Source organism: Emys orbicularis, chromosome 1, assembly GCF_028017835.1.
Source record: "Emys orbicularis isolate rEmyOrb1 chromosome 1, rEmyOrb1.hap1, whole genome shotgun sequence".
Classification (NCBI taxonomy): domain Eukaryota; kingdom Metazoa; phylum Chordata; order Testudines; family Emydidae; genus Emys; species Emys orbicularis.
This window is the reverse complement of record NC_088683.1, coordinates 245242394-245256046: the sequence shown is the minus strand read 5'-3', so window position 1 is coordinate 245256046 and position 13653 is coordinate 245242394. Positions and strand designations below refer to the sequence as shown.

The 13653-nt window shown below is 40.6% G+C and overlaps 1 protein-coding gene across 1 annotated transcript in view; it reads right to left on the bottom strand.

Annotated features, from left to right (window-relative positions):
* The window catches only part of OCA2 (OCA2 melanosomal transmembrane protein), a 297856-nt gene that overhangs the window by 175404 nt on the left and 108799 nt on the right, over positions 1 to 13653 (bottom strand). The window contains exons 9-12 of the mRNA XM_065423234.1: positions 6784 to 6855; positions 3956 to 4021; positions 1878 to 1934; positions 635 to 759 (exon numbers count right to left, since the gene is read on the bottom strand). Coding sequence (XP_065279306.1) covers positions 635 to 759; positions 1878 to 1934; positions 3956 to 4021; positions 6784 to 6855 — 320 coding nt within the window. The remainder of the gene's footprint in view (positions 1 to 634; positions 760 to 1877; positions 1935 to 3955; positions 4022 to 6783; positions 6856 to 13653) is intronic.

Here is a 13653-nt window from a genome sequence, read left to right as displayed (position 1 = left end):
TAACTAACGTCACTGTTTTAATAAAAAAACTATGATTAATCTAGAAATATGAAATTAATCTGGGATTGTATCCACTTCATGGAGATCAATAAGGATAGAATTCAGAGTCTTCTATTCCAAAAAGTGTTCTTCAGTACAGAATAATTGCCAGTTACTACTACTACTGCCCGTTAGCAGGAATTATAATTTCTTTAAATCATCCATTAGGAGGCAAAATTGTACATAAACATTAGTCTATACATGAAGGAATAGGGGTTTGGGGCTGTTTTTTTTTCAAAAATTCCAGCACCCCTGTTTGCAAGAGCAATTTGCGCCCAGAACGAAATGGGTTGCGCAATTTGCAATTACAATTCAAATGTGGGCACAACTCAGAGTATTTGCATCTGTACCTACTTAACTGCAGAGATAGTTAAATCTGTAAGTACTTGGATTTGTGCTCACAACTGATACATGAAAATAAGGAAGCTGAACTCTTTAAAAGTTGTAGCTCTAGATAGTAATTACAGTCAGAGCATTTGGGGTTGTAAGGTCCATTCAAACTGCTGAACAAACATCTCAAATATGATTTTTGACACACACCAACTAGCAATGGTTAGCTATAAACAACTAACGCCAAAGGCATAACATAAAATACCTTATAGTTACTGGAGTAAAGAGAAGCATTGTGGTAACGTTGTCCAAAAATGCAGAAAGAATTGCAGCAATAAGACACAGAATGATAATCATGGCCCACACTCTGCCTCTAGACAGTTGGTAAGCCTAATAAAACCAAACAAATAGCAATGGCATAAAGGCATGGAACATATCAGCTTCATTTTCAGAAATGACCAATGAACAACTTTATAAAAGATGGTGCAACAATGTTATACTAGTCACTTCTTTAGGGCCTGCCAACCAAGGATCTCAGTATGCTTTTCAAACATTAATTAATTTAGCTACAAACTACTCTAGGGAAGTAGGAAAATATTTCTGTTTTACAGATAAGGAAATAGGTACAGAAAGAGTAAGTGATTTGCTAAAGGTAACACAGGGAATCTGTGGCACAACCAAGAAGAGAATCCAGGTTTCCTGTTTTCTCTTGCTTTAACTTCAAATCCTGCATTCCTCCTTTTATAGTCATATGGAAATCTACTGCCTTGAATACAATCTAAGTAAACAAGCTTTACACAGGAAACTATGAATGGGACGACTGGGTATTGAATTTATTCTCCCAACCCATGGGCTGTGCAGCCTAAGCCACCCCACGCTACCATTCTGTTCAGATAGAATAACAGCTGAGTCTTTGATTCAACCCCTACACAAAGGTCTATGGCCGTTAATCATATATAAACATAAACCCAGTGGTCTGACCCACACCTCCTCTCTACTCTCCTCTGGACTGGACACAGACGAGTATGCATGGAGCCCAGCTCTGTTGCACACAGTGGATAGGAAGTCAATGGGACTTAGGGTGACCTGATAGCAAGTGTGAAAAATTGGGACAAGGGTGCCTATGTAAGACAAAGCCCCAAATATAGTGATTGTCCCTATAAAATCGGGACATCTGGTCACCCTAATGGGACTACTCACATGCTTAAAATTATGTATGTGGTTAAGTACCCTACTGAATCAGGGTCTGTGGCCTTAACTTATAAAAATATCATTTCTTGAAATGCTTCCTCAACACGTAGCTCCTTAAAATAATTATAAATTAACAATTACTTTGTAGTATGACAAATGTAAATTGTCCTTACATAAATGTTTTAAAATGTATGATTTAGTCTAATAGGTTTGACTAAACAGCAGTTGTATTAGTTCAATAAATATGTAAGAGTGCTGCAGTAATATAAATACAGTACTATAAAGAATTTAAATGCAAGATGTCACAATAAACCTACCTTTACTGCACAGTAATCAAAAAATCCAGTTTCTGAAAATATGGCCACTAAAAGCATCTACAGAAAAAGAAAGAAATAAGGATGGAATTATTCACATAAAAAAGTGAATGGTGTGGTTTGTTGCTTTAACAAGGAGTCCTGCATCTCTGCCACAATTTTGGTCCTGTTTTTGGAGAGGACATCAGACGTAAATTAGGATGCCACGCATCAGAAGTCAGATTTCTATTACTGGCATTTATGGTAAAATTTACATCTGTGCAGTAGGGCCATCGTCTTATTTCAGGATGCAAGGGGTGCATAGACTTTGTGCAGGCCTCTCTACAGGTGTGAATTTCATTCCTAATTACTTGGTAGGCACCACATGTTACAAATATCTCTGCCCTTCTCGCTAATCAAAAGTGGCCATTAGTTTACCATTGTTTTCTTCAGCAGTGCTCTTTAGAGTCCAGAAGACATCAACTCCCTAAGATTATTTAAATTTTTCCATATTTCAGGGAGATTTCCTGGTCCCCCAGTCTTTTTGGATGCAGGAAGTCATTAAAATTCATAGATGGCAATGGATGTAGATGGCAGTGGATTTTGTCTATTTATGATACCATAGCAAATTTCAGTCACAAAAGGGCAACATAGATTAATAGGAGTAGAGGTGGGCAAATAATTGATATATTATTATAGTCTAGCCAGGTATATGCTTTTGTCCAATTGCTCATTCAGGCCCACAACAGAACACTGATTAGGACAAAGGAAATCACTTTCTCTAGTCGAGTATGTTTGAGGAAGGCTTAGTGTAAATAAAATTAACAAGTGGAATGAGAGTGATAACGCTCTCCAAAGCTAGTCTCTTTCACCAACAGAAGTTGGTCCAATTAAAGGTATTACCCATCTTGTCTTAGTGGTAACACTTGGCATGTATGCAGGCTTTTTCATTTATAGATCTCAAAGATCCTTTCAATGGGAGATGTGTTATCACTAGAGATCAGCAAAAAAAATTGATTAATAGTTTATTTGCCCCAAAAAGCAGTTTTGGTTGACCCAAAATTATTTGTGACTTTCTCACAAATTCACAAATGTTTTTCAGGGGCAGAAGTGGTGGCTCCTGCTGCTCTCCTTCTAACTTTTAGCCCAATGGTTATGGCTCTGAGACCAAGGTTCAAATCCTCCCAAGCTATAGGGTCATTCTCACTCTCTTTCCCTGGCCCAATGACTATTCATTGTCATTAATAATACAGAGAATAGTCACTGGGCCAGGGAAAGTGAGTGAGAATGATTCTATAGACTGGTGGTTAGAACACTTACCTATAATGAGGGAGACTCAAGTTTAAGTCCTATGTATATTTAATTATTTATACAAAGTAGAACAGCTGAAATAAGAGATTGAGAGAGCCCCACATCTGAACATCCCATAACCCAGTGGCTAGGGTGTTCTCCTGAAATGTGGAACACCCAATTTCGAACACCCAATTTCAAAACCCTATTCACATCAGGCAGAGAGGGGAATCGAACCTGTCTCTCCAACATCCAAGGTGAGCACCCTAAACTGTGGGCTAAAGTATAGGAGAACTCCTCCTCCAGCTCGTCCTTTAAAATGCTAATTTTGGGGACAAATTCACCAATATTTTTGTGCAATTTTCCTATTCATTTTGGATCAAATCTTTTTTTTTTCAATTTTTCAGAGCTGCCAGCAAACCAAAAAATGCCATGAAAAAGAGCTCTGACCTTCTTCTGACCTGAAGAAGAGTTCTGTGCAAGCTCAAAAGTTTATCTCTCGCACCAACAGAAGTTGGTCCAATAAAAGAAATGTTATTCCATCTTGACTCAGCAAACCAAAAAATCAGTTATTTATACAGTTTTAGTTATCACCCCTGTTTTATGAGGGGAAGAAACCGAGACCAACATTTTCCAAAGTGCTTCATTTTCTCCAAGTTTTTGATTGCCTCCAGTTTTTAAACACTCTAAAGAAGCCAAATTTTCAACATAGCAGCTCTCAGTTAAAAGGATGTTAACATATAAAAAGAAACAGCTAGACATTGACTACAATTATTCCAGCACTTTTAGAGCAAAAGTTACATTTTATTTACCATTCCAAACAACAGCGCCAGGGTTTCATAATCAATCCACTCCACCACTTTGACCATGCTTGGTCTCTGCAAATCAAACAATACAATTATCAGTTAATCCTGTGGATCACCTAACTAGTGATTAGCTATGGAACTTCAAATTCCACTTAATTGGTGAACTATTTAAATAAGCTGTGATAGAAATTAATTAGTGTTTCTGCAATGTACCCAAAGGGGGCTCTTTTCTATTATCTCTGAAAAACGCTGACAGCCTGAACAGCTCATTATCTAGCACCTACATTTGGTTTTTAGTTTGTTTGTTTCTCTTGTACAGAAATAAATGAAAACTGGTTTATAGACTGCACTTCACTTTACTTTCTGCTAACAGAATAGGACATTCACCGTCACCTGTGGACAAACTGAAGGGAATTCAGAGAAGAGTAGTCACAAGGATACGTGCAAAGATTGAAAGAACTAGTAAGTACATATAGTTTTGCTAATTGTCAATTAAGGAGTATGGGGGAAGATAAAAATATTTGAAAGGAGTAAACACCACTGATGGAGTGTTATCATCTATGGTGGCCCCAAGGCAGTATAACCAGTAGATATGTTTGTTTAGGCTCCATGGGAAACCTAATATGGCTGAACATGACAAAAATGTGAGGGATAAAGATATCAGTTTTCGGACAGAGCCAAGGAGCTCTGGTATACCTTACGACATTAATTTTTTTCCCAGGTGAGTGTATTGTGATCTCTTCTTGCTATTTTGAAAAAAAAAAACAGCTTTATGACTGTAAGGGATTTATTACAAATTAATAAAAGCAAACTTGAAATTAAGTAAACGTTTAACTAAAACTATAAATCTTTTACTAGACTATTTAAGGATTGAACAGTACAATTGTCAAATCAAAATTTCAATTGGAATTGAACTAATAAATCAACAAATTGACAATAATGGAATGGAATCAACAACTGACCAGATCATAGGATGAAAACAGTTAAGACTTAAATCATGGAGTTAATATAACACCTGATCTATTTTTGTACAAACTTAAGGTGTCATAGTCTGATTTTAAGCTCCTGAACCAGTTACCAGACTTCCTTAAAGTTGCCCCTTACTGAATGACTTCTACCTTGTCTTTCTACAGTTAACTCTTTCCTTACCTAATCTTCCTCTCTCCGATACAAAGTGATCAACAACCCATAATTTCCCTTTTGGGAGCAGATACTCTTTTATAACCCAATGGGACATGAAGCAATTAAGTTAGGATTTACTGCAGATTTAGAATAAGCACGCGCTATTTCTTTGACATACACATACACACTCTCTTGTTCATACTTTTGAAATGTTTGGAGAAAAATCAATAAAGGTGCCAAGCATCCTTGCCAGGCAGATTAAAAGGGGGAACAAAATTGAAAAAGGTGACTTAGGCCATGTCTACACTGCAGATCTTAGAGAGGCACAGCTGTATCGCTGCAGCTGCACAACTGTAAGGTCTCCATAGAGCCGTTCTATGCCAATGAGCGGTTGTAGCTATGTTGGTGGAAGACCGTCTCTAGCTGACATAGCGTTATCCACACCGGCGCTTTTGTCGGTGAAACTTATGTCAGTCAGGGGGGTGTTTTTTCCACACCCCTATCCAACAAAAGTTTTACTGACAAACTGCTAGTGTAGACATAGCCTTAGAGAAAAAAAATGATTCTTTAGCTTGCTGATCTTTGGAGCATCAGCATCAAGACTGCAGATCAGGGACCAGGTGATGTCATCTCTGGTCTCAGTATCTTTCATTGGCTGGTGGGCTTCCTTGGGCAGTTGGCTGGTCAGATGTTGTCGTCGTGGTCTCCTCCTTCCTGGAAGGAGGAGAAGCGGCAGCCCTTCTTGGTGTTGTGATGGCCCAGAAAGGACCACACCTTATTTGGGGGCACCTAGACCTTTAAGGTTGTGATTCTAGTTTGTTCCATTCAACATCACTGCACTGGAGAGCTTCCAAGAAAATCAGATGTTACAAGCTTCATAGCCCAATAATATGGTCCAATCAGAGTTGAGGGATAGGCAGGTTGACCTTTCTTTATCTGGGAAGCACTAACTCTTACTGGCAATATACGTCACTGAACCACAGGAACAGATCCTTCCAAGAATATGAAAAACATGGGATCAGGAGGAGATGACTCCACAGACGCAATTACAGGACCCCCCTCCTCTGGGGGGATACAAATGGCCAAACTCCTCTAATCTTCTGTATATTCTGGATGCATTCAGTAACCTAATGGCCTATATGGTCTCTTACATCACTCATACTTCCAGTCAGACCTTCATTCTCTCAGTACTTTTGAAGATATAAGGGATTATTACTGGTAAAAATTGGGGAACTATGGGATTTGAATAGCCTGATGGAGTAAAAGATTATCCATTAGCAAAATTGCTAGCTCCATCACTATTAATATAGACCTTACATAAGCTACAAAAAGTTAAGAGTTTGCAGAACCTAAGAAAATTGAAGGTTAGACTAGGCCTCACCTAGGCCCATTTACATCACAGAGTAAAGTAGATTAAATTAGAGTAAATCTGAATTAAGCTGAAAATGGTTTTATTCAAGTTCCTGTAGAATCAGAATATCATACCATTAAGTTGGCCTTGCTCTCTTTTTTCCCATCTGGAGCCAAGACTGCATCTCTCTTTCATGGCCCCAAGAACAGGAATTCACAGAGTACACAAATACTGTTCTTGCAGCATTTAAAGTCTCATAGAGACTGCTGCACCATGGGACCATTTTCACAGGAATAAGTATGTGTGGATTTATGATACAATGCACAGAAATAAACTGAATACTTGAAATGTTGCAACTTACCTCACCAACCACAGCTAATGCAGCTAAAGCTGCCAAGGAGCCCAACATTGCTGCTAGGGTTCTGTGAACAATCTGTAACAAAAGGCAAGACATTATTGAAGACTATTTTAAATCTGTTTAGGCCTCCTCTACACCTAAAAACTAAGTCAACCTAGCTATGTCGCACTGGAATGGGTTACCTAGGGAGGTGGTGGAATCTCCATCCTTAGAGGTTTTTAAGGCCTAGCTTGACAAAGCCCTGGCTGGGATGATTTAGTTGGGGTTGGTCCTGCTTTGAGCAGGGGGTTGGACTAGATGACCTCCTGAGGTCTCTTCCAACCCTATTCTTCTATGCTTCTATGATTCATGGGTGTGGAAAATTCACAGCCCTGATAGACAGGGTTAAGCCTGCCAACCAACTCTATTCTCCACTCCTTAGCTCCTTGAATGAGTCATATATAACAGTTGGCCTGATATCTTCCCCTCTAATCAGGGCTAGCCTTACAATGAGGCAAACTGAGGCGGCCACCTCAGGTGCCAGATGGTGGGGGGATGCCACTAGGACCCAGAGTGTAGAAAATTGTGTCTGCTGCTGGTGCATATGTATTCTCTCTGCTCTAGACGCACAGAGATGGTGGAGTGCTGTGCTGGAGGAAGGAGGGTACAAGAGACATAACAGGCAGGTAGGAGTCAGTTGGGCCCTTAAGATGCTGATATCTTCCCTCACTCAGGCCCTGCTACCAGCCTGCTTATTTGTCCCCTTCAACTGAGTGTTGAGAGCCACTATAGCTGGCACAGAACAGCAGTCTGAGCGAAAGAAGAAAACGCCCTGCTGGGGCAGTATTCAGAAAAAGAAAGAAAGCAAAAGAAGCTTTTCTATCTAAGCAGGAAGGAGCTCTCCTGAGATACAGAGACACAAATGTTCACAGTGAGCCTTCTGGCCCCAGTGAGGATGAGAGTGGTGAGGAGATGCCTGATCTTCCAGTTAGTCAGAGTGCAGGTGACCTGGCAGCTACTGCAGCATCCATATCTCCATCTCAAATGTAACCATGTTGCACATTCCTGAAGAAAAGTGTAGATCAGAGAAGAGTGTGGTGGAGGCGCAAGAAACGGCTGCTGCTGAGTTTAGTTCCTTAAGTCTAGATGATCCAGGACTGTGGATCAGGGCTGGCTCCAGGGTTTTTCCCGCCCCAAGCGGCAGCCCGACGTGCCACCCCTTCCCTTTGCCGCCCCAAGCACCTGCTTGCTCAGCTGGTTCCTGGAGCCAGCCCTGCTGTGGACCCACTTGAGCAGTAGCCTGAGGGACTTCCTTGTACTGCATGGACCACAGCAAGTGAAAAAACTTCATGTTCCCCAAAGAAAATGAAAATAGAAGTTTCCATCCAACACATTACTGGCATGAAATCCGCAATGGTGACAAAGTGGGGAGGCCATAGCTTATGTACTCAAAAACCCAGCATGCTGCATACTGTTTTTGTTGCAAACTCTTCCAGTCTAATGTTCCAGCCACATTGGGTTCTACAGGAACAAAGGACTGGAAAATCTGGCTAGAAATCCGGCATGCCATGAGAAGGCAGCAAATCACCAGAGCATTCCATAGGTGGAAAGAGCTTGAGATGAGACTAAGGTTAAAGGCCACCATAGAAAATTAGCATCAAGAGAAGATTGTATCAGAGTCTCTTTACTGCCAAAATGTTCTGAAAAGACTCATTGTCATTGTGAGAATGCTTGCTACGCAAAACCTAGCGCTGCATGGCACTTCAGATCAGCTGTATGTGCCAAACAATGGAAACGTCCTTAAAATTGTGGAGCTGATGGCTGAGTTTGATACTGTACTCCAGGAGCATCTAAGAAGAGTCACCACCCAAGAAATGTACATACCACTACCTTTGGAAAAACAATTCAAAATGTGATCATACAGTTACTGGCAACAAAAGTCAAACAGAAGATTGTGGCAGATCTGAAGTCAGCAAGATATTACTATGTTATTCTGGACTGCACACCTGACATCAGCCATACGGAACAAATTACTTTAATGGTGTGTTTTGTAACAACAGAACCTAGTGAAACTGTCCCTGCAATGGGGACTGTCAGAGAGCATTTTCTAAAATGTATTGACATTGATGATACCACAGGAGCTGGTATGACAAATGTGCTTCTTAAAAATCTGGAAGCTACAGGAATTGTGATAGCTGACATGAGAGGTCAGGGCTACGATAATGGTGCCAACATGAGAGGAAAGAACAGAGGAGTGCAGACATGGATCTGAGAGTTAAACCCTCAAGCTTTTTTTGTCCCAGGCAGTACTCATTCATTGAACTTAGTGGTAAGTGATGCAGCATCAGCTTCTAGTGAGGCTGCTGAATTTTTTAATGTAATTCAAAGCATCTATGTATTTTTCTCTGCATCAACTCATTGACGGCAAATTTTGAAGCAACATCTGGGAGCATCCTCTCTGACACTGAAACCACTGAGTGCCACACGATGGGAAAGTTGAGTGGAGGCGATAAAGCCTATCAAACATCAAATTGGGACAATAGATGATGCAAGAGTTGCCATTATGGAGGATAATGCTATGACAGGAACTGTTCGTGGGAGAAAAGTGGCAAAGGGCAATGGAATCACCAGAAACATACATAACTTCAAATTTCTGTGTGGCTTAGTGTTGTGGCATGACATACTGTTTGAAATAAATGTTGTAAGCAAGAGACTCTGGAGAAATGGAACAACTGGACAAAGCAAAGTCAGACCTACAGTTTTACCGGTCAGATGAGGGATTTCAAAATGTTCTGAAGAGTGCACAGAAGTTGGCAGAGGAACTTCACACTGAAGTTATTTTCCCACCCATTCAAGAATACAAAAGTCATTGAAGAAGAAGACGACCTTTTGATTACGAGACACAGGATAATCCCATAAGAGACCCCAAACAACAATTCAAAGTTGAATTATTTAACCAGGTGCTAGATTGTGCAATACAGTCAGTTGAAGAATGTTTCATGTAGCTCAAGGAACACAGCAGTATATTTGGGATGTTGTATGATATTCCAAAACTCCTCACTATACCTGAAGAAAACCTACACCAGCAACGCAGGGCACTAGAGACAGTGTTGACACAAAATGACATGCGCGATATTGATGAGAGTGATTTAGGTGATGAACTGAAAGCCCTTTCAAGATACATTTCAGCAGGATCAACTCCAAAGGCTGTTCTGGAATATATGTGCACAAATAAGATGACCACCCTCTTTCTAAATGCTTTTGTTGCTCTGCACATACTTCTAAAACTTCCTGTAACCATTGCCAATGGAGAACGCAGCTTCCATTTCAATAGAGCATGAGCTGGCCCAGACTGTGGACCTTCAGGAAGCAGTTCAAATCTTTACAACCAAGAAAGCACGGAAAGAACCACTTTGATTATTCAAACAGATAAAAATGCCAGTTTTTACTATGCAGACAAGAAAAGTTACATTTGCTGTTCAGGCATTTGAAAGTTAAGTGTTACATAAAATTTTTGAACAATGCATTTTAAGTGGTTAGTTCTCCTTTATTGGGGTAGGTAGAGCAGTACCATGAGAGGAGTAGAACAGGAAGAAGGCAGAATTGAGATCTTTCAAAGTTTTGGCCCAAGCGAAGGGCCATGGGGGTGTCATTTGCGCTCCCCACCTCAGGTGCCAAAATGTTGTGGGCCGTCGCTGCCTCTAATTGCCCACTGGATCTCCTCCAAATCATTTTGCTATCTTCACTCTTTTGAATCTACTCTCAGCAGTGTGTACATAGATCTCTGCCTGGCACAGCTTCAGGGGCTCTTCTCCATCCTCATTATCTTTGAATTTTCTGTAAATCCCTGTTCCAGGACCCTCATTACTCAAAGTTCTATATTAATATGCCTAGTAAGAAATCTATTTGTCAAAAAACATTTCCTGACTCTTGTTTGTTGTCTGTATTGTTACCAAAATAATTGAAACTGGTGTGATTATATTGTGTTATTTTGACAAATAAAATATGCAAAATTTTGCAGAATTTTAAAATAATGTGCAGATTTTTTTTAATTTTTGGCACAGAATTCCCCTAGGAGTAATTTAGGTTTCACTGTGCACCTTTGCCTCCCTATTCAAAATGTGCTTCCACTACCTCTGCATTGCCCTCTAGTCTATCTGAAACCAGCAGCTGAAAGCATTTTCTTTGCCCACTGCTTAGACCATGTCACTCCCCTTCACTAGCCTTCTGTAACAGTAGTCTTGAATACCCATTGTACACAATAGACATTTGATTCAGCCTTGTTTATTTATAAGGTATATACAAAGTCCTGCTTCGCCAAGTGCAGGAAGAACAAACAATAGTGGATAAAGTCTTTGCTTACAGCCCCAAGCCTCTTTAGCCAGCATCTACCCCAGAAGCCCTCTCTCTCTAGCTTCTTCCAGGGTCATACACTGTGCTTGTCCAGGCAGTCCCACTGTCTCACCCAGTCTGCCTTCCTCCTCCTCTCTCTTTCTCTCACACACACACATGCATGCACACACAGTTCCACTATTCAGAGCCCCAACCCCTGCATTTTAAAAACCTTGAGTTACATGATTCAGTCTCTACTCAGGCCTTGGCTACACTGGAGCTGTACAGCGCTGCAACTTGCTGCACTCAGGGGTGTGAAAACACACACACACCCCCGAGCGCAGCGAGTACAGTGCTGTAAAGCACCAGTGTAATCAGTGCCTGCAGCGCTGCACGCTCGCTTGCAGCGCTGCACGCTATTCCCCTCGGAGAGGTGGAGTACTTACAGCGCTGCGAGAGAGCTGCGACTACACTTGCGCTTCACAGTGCTGCCACGGCAGCACTGCCAAGTCCTGAGCGTAGCCAAGGCCTCAGTGTTTCTATGTGCCTGGCTTTGGGTGCTGCTGCCTTTGTTTCAGCTACCTAAGTACAATAGCTTCTTTATATTTATTCTGAATGGAAGGCAGCAGCCACAGCCACACCTGACCCATAACAATGTTTAGTCTAACCCATAGCAAATACAATATTTTGAAATACATTGCACTTTCAAAGCATCTTTTATCCAAGGTTTTCAAAGCACTTTTACAGACTTTAGGCCTGTTAACAGTGTTATTCTATCCAATTTACAGACAAACAGGCCAACATCTGCTAAGTGCCATGTCCAAAATCTCAAAATAGATCAGTAGCAGAGCTGAAAAATAGGACCCCAGTGTCTTCTTTGGAGCACTAGACAACAACTCCACAAATGCTCTTGTAATAATGCAATAAGATTACATTAGAAAAGCACTCATTGAAAGAAATAGTCACCATGTGTCTAATGGTTTTATTGCACTGATTAAATATTTAAAGAGGAAATATTAAGCTAAAATATGTCCTAATAAAAGGTGTTTTTTTACTCCCAAAGCTGGTTGACAATTATTTAATCTACAATGTCTAGAATGCTGGGAATAATTAAGAAAGGGAATAGCTAATAAGACAGAAAATATCATGTTGCCTCTATATAAATCCATGGTATGCCCACATCTTGAAAACTGTGTGCAGATGTGGTCACCCCATCTCAAATAAGATATATTGGAACTGGAAAAGGTTCAGAAAAGAGCAACAAAAATCGTTAGGGATATGGAACGGCTTCTGTATGAGGAGAGATTAATAAGACTAGGATTTTTCAGCTTGGAAAAGAGACAGATAAGGGGAGATATGATTGAGGTCTATAAAATGATGACTGGTGTAGAGAACGTAGATAAGGAAGTGTTGTTTACTACTTCTCTCAACACAAGAACTAGGGGTCACCAAATGAAAATAATAGGCAGCAGGATTAAAACAAATAAAAGGAAGTATTTCTTCACACAATGCACAGTCAACCTGTGGAACTCCTTGCCAGAGGATGTTGTGAAGGCCAAGACCATAACAGGGTTCAAAAAAGAACTAGATAAATTCATGGAGGATAGGTCCATCAATGGCTATTAGCCAGGATGGGCAGGAATGGTGTCCCTAGCCTCTGTTTGCCAGAAGCTGGGAATGAGCGACAGGGGATGGATCACTTGATGATTACCTGTTCTGTTCAGTCTCACTGGGGCACCTGTCGGAAGACAGGATACTGGGCTAGATGGACCTTTGGTCTGACCCAGTAGGGCCATTCTTATGTTCTTATGAAGATTTGTTTCACAGATTGAATCATTTTTGATCATCAAAGAGAAATTTATTTTCAACAATAATGTAGGTGACAAATCTGAGGAACTGTCACAGATTGAAGTATCACTAGAGGAGGTTTTGGAATTAATTGATAAACTTAACATTAACAAGTCACCGAGACCAGATGGCATTCACCCAAGAGTTCTGAAAGAACTCAAATGTGAAGTTGCGGAACTATTAACTAAGGTTTGTAACCTGTCCTTTAAATCGGCTTCTGTACCCAATGACTGGAAGTTAGCTAATGTAACGCCAATATTTAAAAAGGGCTCTAGAGGTGATCCCGGCAATTACAGACCGGTAAGTCTAACGTCGGTACCGGGCAAATTAGTCGAAACAATAGTTAAGAATAAAATTGTCAGACACATAGAAAAACAAACTGTTGAGCAATAGTCAACATGGTTTCTGTAAAGGGAAATCGTGTCTTACTAATCTATTAGAGTTCTTTGAAGGGGTCAACAAACATGTGGACAAGGGGGATACAGTGGACATAGTGTACTTAGATTTCCAGAAAGCCTTTGACAAGGTCCCTCACCAAAGGCTCTTAAGTAAAGTAAGTTGTCATGGGATAAAAGGGAAGGTCCTTTCATGGATTGAGAACTGGTTAAAAGACCGGGAACAAAGGGTAGGAATTAATGGTAAATTCTCAGAATGGAGAGGGGTAACTAGTGGTGTTCCCCAAGGGTCAGTCCTCGGACCAATCCTATTCAATTT